This window comes from Phyllobates terribilis, unplaced genomic scaffold, assembly GCF_046119375.1.
Source record: "Phyllobates terribilis strain yellow unplaced genomic scaffold, ASM4611937v1 Scaffold_2__4_contigs__length_985480577, whole genome shotgun sequence".
NCBI classification, from domain to species: domain Eukaryota; kingdom Metazoa; phylum Chordata; class Amphibia; order Anura; family Dendrobatidae; genus Phyllobates; species Phyllobates terribilis.
In genome coordinates, this window is record NW_027362762.1 from 527927933 (window position 1) to 527950083 (window position 22151).

The window sequence follows — 22151 nt, forward strand, 5'->3', positions numbered from 1 at the left end:
AAATGGTATCAATAAAAATGTCAGCTCGGTGCGCAAAAAATAAGCCCTCACCCGGCTCCAGACCCAGATCTAGAAAAATGGAGACGCTACGAATCTTTGAAAATCGCGACTTTTTTTTTTTTTAACACCACTTAAATAAAAAAGAACCTATGCATGTTGGTATCTACGAACTTGTAATAACCTGGAGAATCATAATGGCAGGTCAGTTTTAGCATTTAGCGAACATGGTAAAAAAAAAATAACAGCAACTGTGGAATTGCACTTTTTTTGCAATTTCACAGCACTTGGAATTTTTTTCCCGTTTTCCAGTACATGATATGGTAAAACCAATGGTGTCGTTCAAAAGTACAACTTGTCCCGCAAAAAATAAGCCTTCACACGGCCATATTGACGAAAAAGTAAAAAAGTTATGGCTCTGGGAAGAAGGGGAGCAAAAAGAAATGCGCAAAAACGGAAAATGGCCCGGGGGTGGAGGGGTTAACCTTACTTTCATGTTATGGGTCAGAAAAATGTTCTATGAATTGTCAACATTTTGGAAATTGTTCTTGCATTCAGTGAGATCTTGATTATATTCTTACTTATCAAAGGAAAATATAACCTCCATGAATAATTTTTCTATCCAGTGCTGCAACTGATGCCAAAGTGGAAAAAAATTGGTGCTCACAAATAATTTTTTTAGGGGGAGAGTAAAAGATACCTTACCTTGTACATGATAATTCTCTTCTATTATATAACTGCAGTTCAATATGATTCAGACTTGTGCAGTGTGACAGAAATAAAACCCAAATATTATATTAAATGAAAATAAGCATAAACTTACAATATAGCGAAAGACAAGTTCACATAGGCAAATGCACTTACATGATATTAATGAAGACTGGCACTTTTGTCTATTGACTGTAGATATGGAGAGGCCAATTTGTGACAAATGTTGGAGCACATACTCACATTACTTACATTATACATTTTACTGGAATATACTGAAAAATAGCAAATTACAGAAAACTTTCAAAGCAATCAAGTTATAATTATCTAACTTTCTCTTCTAAGTTCTTTTTTTAGCCAAATCAGTACAAGAAACTTTAACAGTAAATGCTTGCACAGCTATAATTTAAATATAGTAATAATTTACTGCATAAAGTATGCACATTCTGAAATAACATTATATAACCAAAAATTAAGGTGGGGGTGGCTTCCAGGACTTAAAAATTAATAGCATGGTCCATCATTTTATGATATATGTGGGCCCAGTTCCCCAACAGTTGAATGAAGGGGCAGACAATGGAAACCATGTTAACATGATGATATTGTAAGGGTCACATGGGCTGAGGTGTGTAGTTGCGGCCCTTAAAAGGAGCCTGTCACCAGAAAAATGCTATTAACCTGCAGATATGGGGTTAATCTGCAGGTTAATAGCGTTACTAACCTGCCCAATGCCTGCACTTTCTCACTGTCTCCTGTGGGGAGAAAATGATCTTTATTCCCCCGGCAGCGTTCAAGTGTCAGTCACAGGGGCAGCGGCGGTGCTAATTCAGTCACCGCTCTGAGTATACAGAACAGCAGCTGTAACCGCTCCCCCGGCCCTGACTGACAGCTCACTCAGCATTAGGGCCGGCTGTCAGTCAGGGCCGGGGGCATAGTTACAGCTGCTGTTCTGTATACTCAGAGCGGTGACTGAACCGGCTCCAGTGCCACCCCCACGACTGAAACCGGAAGCAGCTGGGGGGAATAAAGATCATTTTCTTCCTGCAGCATTTGGCTAACTGTGGATGTTGGCCAGGTTAACTAGATATTGCTGAATGGTATAGCAAACCAGGACCCAGTAACCTCATGAGGAAGCAGTCATTCCAGCATACAAAATGAAACTGTTGTTTACTGATGGGATAAGTAGAACATATATACAATAGGTAGTATCAATCACACTTTGTGGATGCAGGCCTTGGCAAATATATTGTAAATAACATTACACTACCACAGCACACTTCAACAGGGACCTCCATTTTTAGCTAGCCTCTTCCTCAGCTCAATCCCTTGCACTATACGCGTCTCCGCCTGTCAAGTCCAGTTACTCTTCACCAATGCTCCCAGTTCTGGTCTACATGCCAGCCTCAGTTCTTTATTCCACTATACTATCACAGGGTCCCCACTAGTCCCCACCAGAAGTCTCCAGTTTTATGTCTCCCTTACAAACAAGACCCTCTGGCCTGCCTGCAGTCTCCATATCTGTCAGACACTTCTTTACTTTAGTTTCTGGCTTTTTCCTCCTTAAAGTGAACCTATCAGCAGGATTTTGCTAAATAAACTACAGGCAGTGTCATGTTGGGGCTGCTGCACTGATTAATATGACACCTGAGGTGAAGAAATCCGTCTTAAGGTTCTTGTGTAATCAATGTTTGCAGTTTTGAGTTAATGATATAACCGTGCTCCGGGGCAGGACTGGAGGCAGGGTCTTATCCTGGTGCTCTAGGCCAGATCAGCAAGATAAATCCGCCCACAGGCCGCCCCGAAGCTCAAGCATATTCCTCATTATAGAGACAGATAGAGATGGAGAAACAGACTGTCTCTATCTTATACATCAACCACTCATACGAACACACCCCCCTCCAGAGACGCTGCCACAGCAGCACAGAGTATGTCAGTGACTACAACACAGCAGCACAGAGCATGTCAGCAACTCCATCACAGCAGCACAGAGTATGCCAGCGGCTCCACCACAGCAGCACAGAGTATGTCTGCGACTCCACCACAGCAGCACAGCGTATGTCAGCGACCCCCGCCACAGCAGCACAGAGTATGTCAGCGATTCTACCACAGCAGCATAGAGTGTGTTAGCGACTGTACCACAGCAGCACAGAGTGTTACAGCGACTCCATCACAGCAGCACAGGGTAATAATAATAGTTCAAAAACATTTTATTCACTGGCAGACGAGTTTGATAATTACTGAGTCTCTCTCACTCTCTCTAAGGACTCATTCACATGTCAGTATTTGGTCAGTATAAAAAGAGAAAAACTATAATTGAAACATTGACATTTGTTCTGTGTTTTGGAGACATTTCTGGTTTTGACATACTAATACTAATGAAATACTGATCAAAAATACTGATGTGTGAATGAGGCCCAAGAGGTAACAAGCTGGACGAGAGGTAGAAAATTTGTATTCAGAGGTGAAATAGCACTTGCAGTAGTCTGCTAGCAATCACTTCAGCAGCACCTGCTCTACTCTAGCACAGTCTCTTTGTCTCTCACAGTGCAGTACATTACACAGACAGTCAGTTCTTTTGGCAGGAGAGTGCTTCAGTGGCTTTTGTTTGACTATGTGTGCAACTTTGCAACCTACTTACTCAGTTACTAAGTCATACTTTGTCACACACAGACATTATTCTTTAGCGATCTCTGGTTTGGCGAGCGATACGTACTCTCATGCAAACTACACTGATTGCAGTGCAGGATGGACTGGAGATTCTTACAAGCTCCCGTTTTGGCTTTAACTAGTTTCCTAGGGTGGTACAATAATTGACTAGTGCTTGACCTACCTGTTACCATTTATGATGCAGGCGTTTTCTGCTGTGCCTGTTTCATCTCCTGCTACTTGCAAGGCTACTAATCTGTATATATCTGCTCCTTAAAGCACCACTCCAACATTTGTTTGTTTTTCCCCATTGGAGTGGTGCTTTAAGCGTAAGTCCCCTGCGCCAGTCATATACTCACCCTCCAGGCGTCTTCACTGTTCTTCAACGTCGGTCCAGTCCCTCAGTGCCATCTTATGAGTACATCTTCTGAGTGGCCAGACCTCAGAAGCTACATCACAAGCTCTCAATGCAAGTCTATGAGAGCCAGAAGGAGGCCAGAACGAGGCTCTCATAGACTTACATTGATTAGTGACCTACGGCTCGCTCCATGAAACACTGGAGCAGCCGGCAGGTCGCAAATAGCACTAGACGTAATGGAGTGGCGGCAAATACAGATGAAAACACCGGAAGGTGAGGATCAGACAGGGGGCAGGGGACTTGGATTTTAAGTACCATTCCAGCAGTGAAATAATAAAAAAAATACTGGAGTGGTGCTTTAACTAAACGAACACAGAAATTGTTTTTGAACATACAGTACATAGGCAGCATACTCTCTATGTTGTGGTTTCTTCAATTCCACCCTAAAGTTTTTTTTTTCCTTTTACAATACATTGTACAGTGAATTAAATAGAGCCACTAAAAAATACAACTCATCCTGCAAAAAATATGCCTTGTCTGCTAAAAAATATAAAAGTCATGGCTCTTGGAAAGCGAGGAAGGAAAAGCTAATGTCTGTGTCAACAATTTGTTAAAGGAATCTGAGTTAGAACATTTTGTAGAAAATCGACCAACCATAACCTATAAAATAATAATAGGAATCCCAGTAATAACTAATAAGATTTTAACTAAAATAATAATTTCATCATTTTGACACAAATGTATTTAACAATGCATCAATAAAAATCTTTAAAATATGTTGTACAGAAGGACAGTATTGTTACCAATTTTGTGAGTATGCTTTTGAAAAATATCTGATTATTGTTAATGTTAACTAAATAATTAATAAAATGGAAGAATCTATTTTAGGACAAATACGTGGTTTGGAAAGAATTCAAATATTGATCTGCTTAGTATTATTTTTATTTATTTTTGGATTAACTTTCAAATATAGAAAAACAATATGAACCACAAAAAGTTGATAAAAATATTTATTCCTTATTAAAGGGAACCTCTCATTAGATTCATGCTGCCCAAACCATGTAACATTATAGTCCTGGTAGTTTAAAGCAGCTTACCAGTCACATCTAAATATCAAGGGACTCGTATATGAACATTGTAGGGTAAACCACATGTCTGTGCATGCTAATTTACAAAGCTTGAAACTGGCCACTATACTAGTCATATCTTTACAATCTCACACATTTTGACTCATGCGTAAAGGAGTGTGAGCAGAGGAAGGAAGTTGGGTTAAGTCTTCACATTAAATTAATTTCTGTCTCAAAACAGTGACCCAGCAGAAACTACAAGCAACAAACATGACACCAGAACAAATCAAAGGAATTGGCAAATTCAGACGCTTAAAGGTCCAACATGTGGCTTATGTTTTGGCAATATATCATTTGGTGAGTGGTTTTTTATTTGCGCCTTTACTATCTATTTTTTCAATGTAAACAACCAGGGGTCGTCACGTTTGCATCAAAACACGTATAGATTATGGAGACTTACTAACACTGATCTCACATTTTTATTTATTTTTTTACTATGTATTATTTCAGAAAATATCTTGTAATATCTGACATAAATTGTGTATTTACAGTAAAGATTTTCTTCATAATTTCTAATTCTGCCTTCTATTGCAGTCATTATCGTCCATTTTATTCTGAAACATAAATTGCTGTAGACACTGACATACATAGTATTACTTTATGATCCAATTAGTACTGACTAATACGGTGTTATATCTTTGCTTCAAATTGCATTTTATTTTTCAACAAAGTAGAACTGGTAATCCATTGAGAAATTAGCTGCGAGGAAATGGCAAGAAGAAATTAAATTCTTCAAGTTGTTCATTTATTAAATAAATGTCTTAGACCTGATGAGGCAGGTGTAATTATTTGGGAAATCCACACCAGAATGGCTGTATACTCTTTGAATTAGAATGACAATTTTTCTTAGTCTAGGTAGTGCTGGGCTCATAGATTGCTTGTTCCAATATTAGGCAAGGAACATTTTTAAGGATTACACAATTCATCTTACATGGATTTTAATTTAGTATAGGAGCCTCATCAGGTCTAAAATCTCTTTGAAACATCTATTTTAAAATATATACAGATTGTATTGTGAGGTCCTGTGACAAATCCTACTTAAAAGGAGCCTGCAGATATAGGGGTAATTTACACCTTAATAGTATTCCAAAGCTGCCCGGCCACTGTCCTAAAGTGTGGCTACATGGGAAAATGAAGTTTATTCCTCTCCGCAGCCTCCAGCTCTCAGTCATAGAGGCAAGGACGGCACGGAATCAGCCTCCGCTCAGGACATAGTACGCCACAGCACTGACTGCCAGCCTGTTCAGCAGTGCAGAGCCGAGTGACAGTCAATGGCAGGGCCTACTGACAGCCACTGCTTACTATGTACTGAGCAGTGACGGAAGCCACGCCGGCTGCGCCTCTATGACTGAAAGCCTGAGGCTGCTAGGAGGAATACATATTAATAATAATAATAGAAATAATTTCCTCCCAGCAGCCGGGCTTTCAGTGCGACAGCCAGGCAGCCTTAGAATGCTATTGGCCTGCAGACTAGCCCCATATCTGCATGTTAATAGTGTTCGGAATGTGACAGGTTCCCTTTAAATACTACATATATGTGGTTTGCTGTTAGGTATTATAAAGTGAATTGTTCTTTGTGGTTGTCTATCTTGACAATGTCAATAATAAAACACATAAAACACTATGTTAATATTTTCTCTGTAAAGTCTAAGTTAGATAAAAAAAATGTAGACAGCTTTTACAATAATATTTAATATTATTATTTATTTATTTTTAAGTGACCTTAATTGTAGTGGGGCTACATGTATGAAAAAGGTGCATATCAAGTATAGAATACATAACATTCATATAACAATACACAGCATAAGGGTATAACATGCGATAGAACAATAATAGGAGTCTCAGGACATGTAGAGTCACAATCTTCAGGAAGATGGATGTACACCGCCATTTCTGCACTACCATGTGTCTAATATCATCAGAATGTTCAAGTTTCTCGGTAGTTATTCTGTACAGCTGCCTATATTATTAGATCTATTCACTGTATTTATTTAATAATTTAGCCACATTTATTGTAATAAGAAAATATCTGATGAAAAGCTCATGATAAAAGGACACTAGGGAAATAAGCGTAGATCTCTGCTCTGCCTATGAGTATTAGCATGCATACAAAGTGGAAGGAAAACCTACTGAGATATCAACTTTCTAGGAACAGAAGTACTGGGGAAATTTCAGCCGCAGATGAGCAGTTTAAGTAAAAAAAAACACAGAAATGTGCTAAATCTACACCAAACTTTGTTACTGTTAATAGACGATTGATGAAACAGCAAAACAAGGGCGATAAGTAATACACAAGAATGATTGGACTTACATATAAAAGTGCATCTTCAATGCCTGGAGATTATAAAAACGCATGATGGGAAAAAATTCTTATTGGATTTTATGTGTGTGAAACATACAGAGAAATATTAAATATAGATATTCAATAAAGGGGGCATTATTGAACTTTCTTATTTAATCCAATTAAAGGGATTATCTCAACTTGACAAAGTTTTCTATATAGGAAGGCACCACGCAAACAGATGCTTGATGCAGGCGTAGAGGAGCTATGGGAGGCAGTGTACAATTATATGGTGGCTATTCAAATAACTATACAAAAACTGATCAAAAATGAATCATTTCTCATTAATATCCCATAGTCACATCACCAAGTCTTCTGCTTCCTCTTTGTTGCGTGGCAGCCATGTCTAAACTCCAAGAGCCACCTTTGCCAGGTATCCATGTGAAGAAGGAATTTTCTACTTTGTATTCAGCAGATATTTCCCATATGGAAAGCTCTGCTATCCTGATGTCAATAGCACAGATCAGTTTATGCATTTCCTTCTTTCTAGTCTGAATGTACTAACATAAGGGATGATTAAATTCAATCAATTTTCCATAACAACTCATCTGCTTTTATTACCTCATTCAGCAACGTATAAAAGCTTTGCTCGTGATTTCTTAATTTACAACATTTTCCATAGCAATTACCAGAGTAAAATTAGATAATTGATATTAACTTGCTTTTAACAATAATAATGCATTTATTCAAGGTTAGTGCTTGAAAAGTCAAAAGTAAAATGGAAAGAAAACAAATGAATATTCTGATATAATGAAAATTGGCTATGTTTAGCAGACTCTCTCTCCTCCAATTTATTTTTCAGAAATCATATTTTACTTTTCCTATGGCTGTTAAAAGTATTACATACTGTATGTAAAAAGGAACCAGTTCAGTGGCCAAAAATGTCCATCATGTTAATTGATCAAAAGGGATTAATTAATCCATAAGATGCAAAGCAAAGTCATGTTGAAATTTTATAAATTTACCGGTAAGCCAGTGAACTCAAACAATTTGCAATTCACTTCTATCAATTTGACTAAAATAACCGCCATTATTTTATACATTGCAGAAGATCATATCATCCAGTGAAGGTTTGCATGACCTTAGGTGGGCTACTCCTTCCTTGTAGGTTTGACATCACATGGTATAACACAGTCAATCAGGAGGGACTATCATAGCCTGTATAAAAGAAGAAGCAGGAACTGCAGCAGCCATTTTGAGGTGAAATTGGATAGTGAGAGAACTTCACAGCTCATAACTGTCACGCAAGGTGTGGGAAAGACTAAGTGCAACACGAAGGGAAAAAGGGGAGGAAGCCCAAACACTAGGGAAAGGGGAAGTGGAGACCCCTAGGCAGATCTAATAACACCCTGCCTACCCTACCATCTCTATATTGGTTCCACACCAATCGCTGAGCAGGACCGTAAACCCTGTATATCCCTGGAGCTTGGCCCTAGATGGGGAGGGGTGAGTGCTGGTCAGGTGCCACTATAAACTAAAGACAACAAGGTAAACAAACAAAGGGGATTAACTTAGCTTGAGCCGACACCGGAAGAGCAACTCCAACTGTCCTCCAAGGGCACAAGAGAAGAAGCCAGCCAACAGCTAGTGCTCCAAGCATGCACAAAAGAACATAGAAGTATCACCGGTGATTGCCTGAAACAAACTGAGGGTTTTTAACTACCATGCAAGGGTGTGTCAATCAGCAGCAGGAGGGAGGTTGCCGCTGGGTCCTAAAGGAAGAAGGATTAAGAAGTCGTCTGCAATTCCAAGCGCAGTGACCTTCTACAGCTAGATCCAGAGCGACTATCTATTACACCTGACACACACGTGACAATATCTTAGCCATAGAGAAAGGGAGGCTAAGCCACAAAACATTGAAGAAACTGTACAGATAGCATGTGTGACAGTACGGTAGTGAAGAATATTAGTATATGAGGAAAAGAGAACAGTGAGAACAATTAAGTTGAGGCAAATTAATTCGCAACAAATCAAATTTTCTGGGAGAATTTGGTGAATCTGGTAAATTCTAAAGATTTACTCACATCGACAACGTCATAAAAAAGCCTTGATGAGGGTACGTCACGGAGTCCTTTTCCAAGCATTATGGTATGGGGTAGCTTAATATATGGTAGACAGCCTCCTCTAGTTTTTATTCCAGGTACACAATTAGCTCAGCGCTACATTGATTAGCGGTGGCCATTTCTACAAAGGAGCTGGTTTTCATCCCAACAAAGACAGGCAGCATGTTGCTGGTTTTACTGTGTGCAGTCTGTGTGGCCTAAACGTGCTACCATGGCATGCAGCGTCTTCAGACTTGATGATTTCCATTCATAATATGATTTAGTGTGGAAGTTTGAGCAAAATATTGCTCAGGCAACTATTAATAACCTCATTGATAGCATGACAAGGTGTGTAAGTGCGGGTATTTCTGCGTGTGGTGCTCATATTTTTTACTGAATAAATTGAGATATCTTGAAAATTTTGATCCATCCTTTGATTTCCATAATTTCACAAATTTTCCTTCTTGGTGTTGAAATTTAAAATTTGAGGAGGGTATATGTGCTCTATTTTAGATATTATATCACAATTTGCCATTAGGTACCATATCTTGTTAGTGAAGAGCTCACTGGCAAAATCCGAACGTGATGATCATTTCTGTTACTTTGAACTTTCTGTATATGGTCCATATAATTTTTGAAAATGGACATCTAAAAAACACCATATGAGCTGTAGTACCTCAAAAGGGTATGTACTCATGGAGAGGATTTGCTGCAATTCTTCCTTACAGGTTTTACGGGCAGAAGCCAATAATGTATCACAATAGCAGCAAAATGGATGACAACAAATCTCATCCACATGTTGCATAAAAATCAGAGCAAAATCCACTATCAATTTTTGGTGCAAAATTTTCTTTCAGCTTTACCTTTACAATGCATAGGTTGAAATCTGGATTGAAAGTAAATCCAGTAAAATCCAGGAAAAATATACATGTGATTCATTCAATTCCTGCTCTATTCACATCCCCAGTGAATGCAACCCGTTATGTGAACTTATTGAATGTAATTTGAGGATTTCAAAGCAGAAATATAATAAAAAATCAGACATTTGAGCTAATTTTGTCAAATTTCTTTCTTATAATGATAATAATAACCTGGCGAAAACCCTCACAAACATGGGGAGAACATACAAACTCCTTGCAGATGTTGTCCTTGGTGAGGTTTGAACCCAGGACTCCAGTACTGCAAGGCTGTAGTGCTAACTAGTGTTGAGCGAACATGCTCGACACTGCTCAGTACTCGCCCAAGCATCACACTACTCGGGATGTTCGGCGAGCACCGAGCATTTCCGGGTTACTCGGGCGGGAGCTCGGGTCTCCGCTCTGCATGTTTGGTGCTCTTTACAGAACCAATGAACATGCAGGGATTGCCAGCCAGTCACTGTAATGCCGCAGCCATGTTGTTTGTGGGCATTACAGTGATTGACTGGCCGCACAGCGTCACCTCGAGTATTTAAAACCGGGCGCCGCCATCTTGGACACAGTCGCTCCGGATCAGACAGTGTAGGGACAGCACTGCTGAGTTAGGGAGAGATATATCCTGCAAAATAGTTAGTGTAGGGTCTGTAAAGGCTGCCAGATCAAACAAACAGTCCTTCTCAGGACTAATATCCATCCCAGGTATATCAGGCAGGCAGGCAGGCAGGCTGTATAGGAGACGCAGTGGTTATACAAGCAAACGCTGCTTTACAGTCCTGTGTGCTGCTCCTGTTGCTGAAATTGCTGGACTTAGCTCCAGGTCCCGGGGGCCAGGAAAAATCCTTTTTTTTAATCTAAATCCTCTTTTTTTTTTCCTCCTTCACAATGTACAAATACCCATCTTATTAACCTTTTGGTGCCAACCCCCCCCCCCAAAAAAAAAAAAAGTGTGCCTCTGATTTTTCAGACACAAATATATCTGTTGAAAATAGTCTGGTGTAGGCCAGAGAAATAGAAGTGTGGTTTTGCAGTTCTATGGGCCATTTGTATCTAAAAAAACAGTTTGAGTGTGTCGCTCACTGTTCAGCCGCAAATATATACAGTTATATGAAAAAGTTTGGGCACCCCTATTAATCTTAAGCTTAATGTTTTATAAAAATTGGTGTTTTTGCAACAGCTATTTCAGTTTGATATATGTAATAACTGTTGGACACAGTAATGTTTCTGCCTTGAAATGAGGTTTATTGTACTAACAGAAAATGTGCAATCTGCATTCAAACAAAATTTGACAGGTGCATAAGTATGGGCACCTCACCAGAAAAGTGACATTAATATTTAGTAGATCCTCCTTTTGCAAAAATAACAGCCTCTAGTCGCTTCCTGTAGCTTTTAATGAGTTCCTGGATCCTGGATGAAGGTATTTTTGACCATTCCTCTTTACAAAACAATTCCAGTTCAGTTAAGTTTGATGGTCGCTGAGCATGGACTGCTCTCTTCAAATGATCCACAGATGTTCAATGATATTCAGGTCTGGGGACTGGGATGGCCATTCCAGAACATTGTAATTGTTCCTCTGCATGAATGCCTGAGTAGATTTGGAGCGGTGTTTTGGATCATTGTCTTGCTGAAAGATCCATCCCCTGTGTAACTTCAACTTTGTCACTGATTCTTGGACATTATTGTCAAGAATCTGCTGATAGTGAGTGTAATCCATGCGTCCCTCAACTTTAACAAGATTCCCGGTGCCGGCATTGGCCACACAGCCCCAAAGCATGATGGAACCTCCACCAAATTTTACTGTGGGTAGCAAGTGTTTTTCTTGGAATGCTGTGTTTTTATGCCGCCATGCATAACGCCTTTTTGTATGACCAAACAACTCAATCTTGGTTTCATCAGTCCACAGGACCTTCTTCCAAAAAGAAATTGGCTTCTCCAAATGTGGTTTTGCATACCTCAGCCGACTCTGTTTGTGGCGTGCTTGCAGAAATGGCTTCTTTCGCATCACTCTCCCATACAGCTTCTCCTTGTGCAAAGTGCGTTGTATAGTTGACCGATGCACAGTGACGCCATCTGCAGCAAGTTGATGCTGCAGCTCTCTGGAGGTGGTCTGAGGATTGTCCTTGACTGATCTCACTATTCTTCTTCTCTGCCTTTCTGATGTTTTTCTTGGCCTGCCACTTCTGGCCTTAACAAGAACTGTCCCTGTGTTCTTCCATTTCCTTACTATGTTCCTCACAGTGGAAACTGACAGGTTAAATCTCTGAGACAGCATTTTGTATCCTTTCCCTGAACAACTATGTTGAATAATCTTTGTTTTCAGATCATTTGACAGTTGTTTTGAGGAGCCCATGATGCCACTCTTCAGAGGAGATTCAAACAGGAGAACAACTTGCAAGTGGCCACTTTAAGTAGCTTTTCTCATGATTGCATACACCTGGCTATGAAGTTCAAAGCTCAATGAGGTTACTAAACCAAAAAAAGGGCTTTAGTAAGTCAGTAAAAAGTAGGTAGGAGTATTTAAAACAAGAAAATGATAAGGGTGCCCATACTTATGCACCTGTCAAATTTTGTTTGAATGCAGATTGCACATTTTCTGTTAGTACAATAAACCTCATTTCAAGGCAGAAACATTACTGTGTCCAACAGTTATTACATATATCAAACTGAAATAGCTGTTGCAAAAACACCAATTTTTATAAAACGTTAAGCTTAAGATTAATAGGGGTGCCCAAACTTTTTCATATAACTGTATATATTTTAAAAAGCCTGGTTTACACCAGTAAATTATAACTGTGGTTTTGATGTTCCAAGGTAAAACATCTCTATTATCCTGTTTTTGGCATTTTTTGCTGTATAAAAAAAATAATAGTGTCTCCCTGATTTTTCAGACACAAATATATCTGTTGAAAATAGTCTGGTGTAGGCCAGAGAGACAGAAGTGTGCTTTTGCTGTTCCACGGTAAAAAATCTCTATTATCCTGCTTTTTGCATTTTTTGCTTTAAAAAAAAAAAAAATAGTGTCTCCCTGATTTTTCAGACACAAATATATCTGTTGAAAATAGTCTGGTGTAGGCCCGAGAAATACAAGTGTGGTTTCGCAGTTCCACGGTACAAACCTCTGTATTATCCACTTTTGGGCCATTTGTATCTAAAAAAAACAGTTTGAGTGTGTCGCTCACTGTTCAGCCGCAAATATATATATATTTTAAAAAGCCTGGTATACACCAGTAAATTATAACTGTGGTTTTGCTGTTCCACGGTAAAAAATCTCTATTATTCAGGTTTTGGTAGTTTTTTCCGTAAAGAAAAACAGTAGTGTCTCCTGACTGTTGTGACACAAAAATATATCTGTTGAAAATAGTCTTGTGTAGGCCCGACATCCCAGTGTGGTTTCGCAGTTCCACGGGTCAAATCGCTGTACTATCCAGTTTTGGGCCTTTGGTATCTAAAAAAAAAGCAGTTTGAGTGTGTCGCTCACTGTTCAGCCGCAAATATCTCTATTTAAAAAAGTGTGGTATACCCCAGTAAACAATAACTGTGGTTTTCCTCTTCCACGGTTCTAATCTACTCTTTATTACCCTTTTTCCATTGATAGTGCAAGTGTAAGCTATTTTACTTCATTTACAATGGGCAAGGCGCGTGGCAAGGGACGTGGAAGTGGACGTTCTGGTGATGGTTCGTGCAGAGGACGGGGCCGTGGCCAAGGTGAAAATGTGCCACAACCAACAGCCACATCATCTCGCTCCCACTTCTTGACCGAATTACTAGGGAAGCACAGAACAACACCAGTATTGAGAACTGATCAGTGTGAACAGGTTATTAATTGGATAGCAGACAATACTTCCAGTTACCTGTGCACCATCACCTCCGGTCTTTCTTCCACACTGTCAACTCTTCGTAGCCGTGAGTCTCGACCGCATACTCCTCCTCACCCTGATGCTCCTTCCTCCCACCATGCCGAGTGTCGTCAGACAGCAAGTGATCCCACACTTGGACACTCTGAAGAGCTGTTCACTGGTCCATTTCCATATTTGGGCCCCTCGCCTGATATGCTTGAAGTGGTGGAAGAGGATATCCCATGTTGCGATGCCCAAATATTTGAACAGCCACGGCCACAGGAAGTCGACGTTGGCAATCTGTCACAAGAGGTGGACGATGACGAGACACAATTGCCAGGAAGTGAGGAGGAGGATCGTGGTGCGCAAGTGGAAGAGGAGGAGGTGGTGGATGATCTAGTAACTGACCCAACGTGGAAGGAGGACATGCAGAGTGAGGCCAGCAGCACACAGGGGGAGGGAGGCAGAGTACCACAACAGGCAGGAAGAAGCAGTGTGGTGGCCGCAGACAGAAGGCAGGCAACCGTTCCCCGTAACACCAACATGAGGGACGTTGCCAGTACAAGCGGTAGGTCTTCCAGAGTCTGGAATTTTTTTAAAGACTCTGCTGATAACCCCAAAAAGGCCATATGTTCCACCTGCCATGCCAGGATCAGCAGAGATGACAAAACTACCATCCTGACCACCACCAGCATGATCAGGCACAAGGCAGCAAAGCACCCGACTTTGTGGGGCGAAACCCAGGGTCCACGACCAGTGTCAGCGGGTGTCACCACTGCTTCTTCCACTGTTGTGCGTGCAATAGAACCCCCTGTTGTGTGTGCAAGGCAATCCCCTGTCCATACTGCATGTAAAGATGCCCCCTCCTCTCAGTCTTCACTTGTTATGGCAGTTTCTCAAGAAACAGCATCAACGTCCATGTCCACGTCCCACCGCAGCGTTCAATTGTCCATATCCCAGACCTTTGAACGAAAGCGGAAATTCGCAGCTAACGCCCCACAGGCCACAGTCCTAAATTCGCACATTTCACGACTGCTTGCATTGGAAATGCTGCCTTTTAGGCTGGTGGAGACGGAATCCTTGCGCAATCTTATGGCGGTGGCCGTCCCTCGGTACTCGGTCCCCAGCCGACACTATTTTGCCTGGTGTGCCATCCCCGCACTACACAAGCACGTGTCCCAAAGTATCTGCCGTGCCCTCAACAACGCAGTTACTGGGAGAGTCCACCTGACAACGGACACGTGGACAAGTGCTTGTGGCCAGGGACGGTACATCTCTCTGACGGCACACTGGGTAAACATAGTGGAATTCGGGACCCAGTCGGACCTTGGGACGGAACACATCCTCCCCACACCGAGGATTGCGGGCCCTATGTCAGTCAGAGTTGCCCCCACAGTGTACAGCTCCTGCGCATCCTCCTCCTCCTCCTCCTCATGTTCAGCCTCCATCTCAGATATCACCACATCATTTACAAGCTGGAAGCATTGCAGTACTGCCTCCGCCAAGCGGCAACAAGCTGTGCTGAAACTCATAAGCTTAGGTGATAAACCTCACACTGCTTGTGAGTTGTGGACAGCTGTGAAAGAGCAGGCAGATCTGTGGCTGAGACCGCTGAACCTACATCCCGGCATGGTCGTGTGTGACAATGGCCGTAACCTGGTGGCGGCTCTGAGGCGAGGTGAGATCACACACATACCATGCCTGGCTCATGTGCTTAACCTCATGGTTCAGCGGTTTCTTAAATCGTACCCCGAGTTGCCAGATCTGCTCGTGAAAGTACGCCGCCTGTCAGCTCATTTTCGCAAGTCGGCTACAGCTTCCGCCGCCCTTGCTGTGTTGCAGCAGCGTTTGCAGCTTCCGGCACACCGACTGGTGTGTGATGTCCCCATACGTTGGAACTCTACCCTCCACATGTTGCAAAGGATTTGTGAGCAGAAGAGAGCAGTTGTGGAGTACCAGCTGCAACATGGCCGTCGATATTCAGGTCAGACTCCACACATAAGACCTCAGGAGTGGACCTGGATGTCTGACATATGTACCATCCTGACAAACTTTGAGGAGGCAACCAAGATGGTGAGTGGCGATGACGCCATCATTAGTGTCAGCATCCCACTTGTCTGTCTTTTGCAACGCTCTCTGCAGAGAATTGAAGAGGAGGCATTGCAGCCAGAGTATGATGAGATGGATCAAGAAGCCGTAGCGGGCGATTACACACAGCCCAGCCTCATCTAATCCCAACGTGCATTGGGGGACAATGAGGGAGAGGAGGAGGAGGAGGAAGAACAGGAGCTGCTATCATGCGTTGTGGACGGTAGTACCTGTACAAGTGTCATACCGTCGGTTCAGCGTGGGTGGCCTGAGGACAGGGGGGAGGAGGAAGAGGAGGAGGAGGAGGAGAGCATGGTCAGTCGTCATCTTGGTGAGGACACGGAAATCTTGCCCGTTACCAGTCTGGCATGCATGGCTGACTTTATGTTACGCTGCCTTAACCGTGACCCTCGCGTTGTCAAAATGTTGGGTGACAGTCATTACTGTTTGGTGACACTTGTAGACCCCCGCTACAAGGAGAACTTTCACTCTCTTATTCCTGAGGTGGAGAGGTCTACAAAAATGGGGCAATACCAGAAGGCCCTTGCTGCAGAACTCTTAAAAAAATTCCCATCTGAACACGCTAGCGGCAGAGGTCACAGTTCGTTGCCCAACTAAGGCGTACAGGCGAGAGAGATGCAACTCCAATCCAGCAGAGGCAGGGGAACACTGTCAACGTTCTGGGACAGTTTTCTGACACCCGCCCAGCTTACAGGCCCTGAGGCGCGGGGTACTCTCACAAGGAGTGGAAAATTTCAAAAGATGGTGAGGGAGTAACTTGCCGATCGCACCAGCGTCCTCCGTGATTCCTCTGTGCCTTTTAATTATTCGGTATCCAAGCTGGACACTTGGAATGAACTCGCTCTGTACGCCTTGGAGGTCCTGGCCTGCCCTGCCGCTAGCGTGTTATCGGAGCGTGTTTTTAGTGCCGCTGGGGGAATTATAACTGATAAGCGCACTCGCCTGTCAACTGACAATGCTGACAAGCTGACCCTTATCAAAATGAACAAGGGCTGGATTGGGCCAGACTTCTCATCACCACCAAATGACAGCAGAGTAACATAAAGTCAAATCCACTGTGTTATTTCGGGAGGTGCATTCACATGCACCGCTTCACATCCACACATGGGTATACGCTTCCTCGTTTCGGCTGTTTAATCTTCTTCTCCTTATCCTCAGCCTCCACCACCACTATACCACCAGGGTGCCAGCATTGCAAGTTCCTCCGTCCTAATTTTTGGCAGCTTTTGCTGGGAAAGCATAAGCAAATACCATGGGACACCCACTCCCCAATAATGGGACTTATGTTTGTAATATGCTGTACTGCATGGCTCTTGTAAGGGGCATTGCAAGTTGCTCCGTCCTAATTTTTGGCAGCTTTTGCTGGGAAAGCATAAGCAAATAGTATGGGAGACCCACTCCCCAATAATGGGACTTATGTTTGTAATATGCTGTACTGCATGGCTCTTGTAAGGGGCATTGCAAGTTGCTCCGTCCTAATTTTTGGCAGCTTTTGCAGGGAAAGCATAAGCAAATACTATGGGAGACCCACTCCCCAATAATGGGACTTATGTTAGTAATATGCTGTACTGCATGGCTCTTGTAAGGGGCATTGCAAGTTGCTCCGTCCTAATTTTTGGCAGCTTTTGCTTGCAAGGCATAAGCAAATACTATGGGACACCCACTCCCCAATAATGGGACTTATGTTTGTAATATGCTGTACTGCATGTGACGCGCCCCCTGGGCCGTGTGTACACGTGTGTGGGATACCCGGTGCCGGGTCTCTGGGGTCTGTAGTCTCCGTGGCGGTGACCCGGTCCCGTGGCTCAGGCTGGTCAAACCAGTGGCAATCTTTCTTAGGTTTTGAGGTTAATTGTCCGACGGCGCCACCCGTGGATTGCGGTCAGGGAGTACCACCGCTGCGAGGCAGACCTCTGAGGCTGGTGTTGTGTGCGCAGCATAAAATGGGATAACTCCCCTTGGGAGGAGTATAGCCTCAGGACAGTGAGTGTGGATGATGGGGGTGATGGTGCACGAGCGCAGCAGGAATGACTCAGAGTCTTTGCAGTGCAGTTTGGGGTCTTTACTGATTATTATAAGGTAGACCCTCCCGGGAGTACTGGCTAGCATAAGAGGCCTGGTCAGTCTGTGAGCAACCAGGAGTTCCCCTGGCCAGGTGGAGTTGTAGGCCTCCCCGTCTGTCTGCACTCTTCCTGGCTACCTTGCTGTAAGCGGGTAGAAGTAGCCCACGTCCCTGAGTGTACCGTGTAGTGCTCACCCGTATGGCTGGTGACTTGGGGCCTTCTGTTAGCCTCCGCTCCACGACGGCGGTGCTGGTCCCTTGCTTGTGAACGAGCCTCCGGGCTTCTATTGCCAGAGGACCTGAAATCCCCTGCCGGCTGGTTTCTGCTGCTGGATATATAAGTCCTCACAGCTTCGGACTCCTGTGTCCGATTCCTGTTGTCTTCTGCCAGGGCGAGCTCTGCTCAGCTTCCAGCCCCTCGTCTTTAGCTCCTAGCTCCTACAGAGCTCCTTGCTGTTACTTTCCTTTGCTCTCACTCTGACTCTGACTGTTCTCTGTTCTCTGACTCACTCAACCCCACCCCAGATCCAGTTTATAATGGCAGAATTCTCCCCTCCCAGGACTGGGGCAGGAGGATGTTGCATGTTTAAGGGATCCTGACCAGGAAACCTCCCACTTGCTCTCCGACGTAATCTTTATTACTGTGGTGACCAGACCCCTGGGGTGCCACACATGGCTCTTGTAAGGGGCATTGCAGTACCTCATAATTTTTGGAAAGCATTCCATTCACTGCTTAGGCCAACAGTGCACAGGAGACCCAGTTGCTATAAATGGAAAAAAAGGTTTAGTTAACGCCCTCTGACCTCCATGTCATTTCCAAGGGGCATTGGAGTGCCTCGAAATTTTTGGTAGGCATTGCACTCACTGTATGCCCTTTAACTGTGTAGCCGAACCGCTCCTTTTGTTACAGAAACATATCCTACAAGACATATCTGGTTGACTGGCCTGATATTGATGTGAATGGTCCCTGTTCCTCCTGCTCTTTCTCCTTTGCCACTACCTCATCCATCATTTATCACCTGAAGCTTTGTTTTAACGGGAGTCATAGAACTTGGATAGTAGCAGGAAAACATCCAGCAATCCTCGGAGGAGGTAGGATATGCGCCAAAACGCTGACCTCCTCAGGCCTAGCCGCTACTACATACATGCGCTTGCATTACAACAAAACAAAGCAGATGCTAACTTCTATCATCCTCATCATGCTCCTCACCTTGGCACTCTCAACTCCCCTGATGGAGAAGCCAGGGCCCACCGGAGGAGTCTGATAGTCCGGTGGGCTCAGCCAATGCTGCCCTAAAGCAGGCCAGGCTAAGAAAAGTGTGGGAAAGGTTACCGGTACAAATAGGGGTGGCTGGGGACCGAGTATGGACACCCGGCCACCCCCTGGAGGCTGGGGAGCAAGCGGGGACACCCGGCCACCAGGCGGCTGGGGACTGAGTATGGATACCAGGCCGCCGACACAGCCATGGCGTGGTGGCCAGATTCCGCCTCCACATGCCTAAAAGGCCCAATTTAAAGTGCAAGCAAGCAAGCAGTATGGTATTGCAGCCTGGGGGTGGGTGGGTGGCAGGCTGCATACTTGCGCTTGCATTGCAAGGAATGGGAGAGGTACAATTGAACACTGCCCTGGGACAAGGACTTGAATGGGGATAGTTGCAAGTCTGCAACGACAGGTGCAAGGTGGGAGGCATCTTCGCATGTACCATGAACAGTGGTTTGCCATGCACACACTACAGCGGAATAGGCTCTCCTTCCCACTAAATGCACTGGGGAGGGCACAGGTAATGTTTTGGTATACGCGCTTAATCTTATGTATAAGGCACACCAGGACAAATAGGGGCGGCTGGGGACTGAGTATGGATACCTCGCTGCCGAAGTAGCCATGAGGTAGTGGCCAGCTTCGGCCTCCTCTAAACTAAAAGGCCCCATTTCAAGTGCAAGCTATCTGTATGAATTGCAGTCTGGGGGTGGGTGGGTGGCAGGCTGCACACTTACACTTGCATTAAAAGAAAACATAGCAGATGCTAACTTCTGTCATCATCATCATGCTCCTCACCTTGGCACTCTCAACTCCACCGATGGAGAAGTCAGGGCCCACCGGAGGAGTCTGGTTCTCTGGTGGGCTCGTCCAATGCTGCCTAAAGCAAGCCGGGCAAAAAAAAGTGTGTGGGGGGATGTTCCAAGGAGAAATGGGGGCGGCTGGGGACCGTTTATGGACACCCGACTGCCCCCAGGCGGCTGGGGACCGTGTGGACACTCGGCCGCGGGGCGGCTGGGGACTGAGTATGGACACCCGGCCGCCGGGCGGCTGGGGACTGAGTATGGATTCCAGGCCGCCAACACAGCCATGATGTGGTGGCCAGATTCCGCCTCCACATGCCTAAAAGGCCCAATTTCAAGTTCAAGCAAGCAAGCAGTATGGTATTGCAGCCTGGGGGTGGGTGGGTGGCAGGCTGCATACTTGCGCTTGTATTGCAAGGAATGGGGGAGGTACAATTGAACACTGCCCTGGGACTAGAACTTGCATGGGGAGAGTTGCAAGTCTGCATCTTCTGATGCGGCAAGGATCACTTATGATGGGCACACTTTTAGACTGTGACCTGGGAGTCAGAGATGCTTCCAGGGGTCTTCCCCATGCTGTTCCCATGTCTTTTCAGCACTTTATGCATGTGTCACACAGCACATGGCCAGATAAGGTTGTAAAATGTTAAAATGACATTTCCCGGTGAATGCATTTGTCATAGTTGAAAGCAATACAAAAGTGCAAAAACGCATAAAAAATGCTACTTGTGAACATAGCCGAAGGTGTGGAGGAGTATTTTTGTTTTTGGTCATTTATTTTAACTTATACACAAGTCTTTTCCCTGGAAAGGATGTTCCTTAACATATTTCACAGGAAAAAGTTTCACTTTCGTTTTATTGTGAGCCTGTAAAAGTGGCTTAATACCTCTGACCACGTTGTTGACAGCAGTGACCTGGGGGTCAGAAATGCTTCCTGGGGCGATCCCCATGCTGTCCCCATGTCATTTGAGCACTGTCACTATCGTTTTGGGCACTTGTTAGGCTTTTAAAAGACTGCCGGGGGTGCCACCGCAAAAATGCTCGAGTCTCCCATAGACTAACATTGGGCTCGTTGCTCGGGTCGAGCACCCGAGTATCACGGCGAGTTCGGCCCGAGATTCGAGCACCCGAGCATTTTAGTGCTCGCTCAACACTAGTGCTAACCACTGAGCCACCATGCTGCCCACAGTTATTGATATTTTTCATTTTAGCTGGGAAAAATTATGTGCTTTTTTAACACGGCTTCTTAGGAACTGTCAAATTATCAGTTCTGTTATAGCAACGTGGACATTTTAATTTTAATAATGTGTCCCAAATGCAAATTTAAAAAAAATCTTTTCCAAAGATGTTATCAATCCAGCCTGGATCCAGCTGCTCTTAGGCCCTTAGGGCTTGTTCAGATGAGTATATTATATGGACGTGTGATGTCAAAGTAAAAACCAGACACCACATTGACCAATAGGACTGTTCAAATGACAGTTTTTCACATGGAATGAGTGTCTGTGTGAGAAAAATTGAAACATACATTATTCTCTTGCGTATATTGGACGGGATATTAAAGTCTATGGGTGCCCAAAAATAACAATACATCTGTATTGTCATTATTAAAGTAGGAAACTGTATTTGATCATGTACATTTTATAACGTTGATGATGATTATGATGTTTTTGTAAAAACAGATATCACACAAAGGAAAAATATAACCACATGGATGGCACATGGTTGACAATATGGATGAAAATTGTATGAGATTTCTGGATAAAAATCGTACAATTTTTCAAACGTTTGTCTGACCCCAATATGCAAATGTTTAAATATAGTTGCTTGAAAAAAATTGCTTTACATTATATCAGATACTGACATGTAAAAGTATATACATTTGCCATTATTCCACAGGGCAGTACAGATTATAGGCGGTCGCTCTGCTTGCCTCCTTCACTCTGTTCACAG

The 22151-nt window shown here is 43.5% G+C and overlaps 1 protein-coding gene across 1 annotated transcript in view; it reads left to right on the forward strand.

Moving 5' to 3' along the window:
• Positions 1 to 4947: 4947 nt before the first annotated feature.
• Positions 4948 to 22151, forward strand: part of LAPTM5 (lysosomal protein transmembrane 5) — a 144095-nt gene continuing 126891 nt past the window's right edge. Inside the window, exon 1 of the mRNA XM_073670614.1 lies at positions 4948 to 5133. Coding sequence (XP_073526715.1) covers positions 5047 to 5133 — 87 coding nt within the window. The 5' untranslated portion in view covers positions 4948 to 5046. The remainder of the gene's footprint in view (positions 5134 to 22151) is intronic.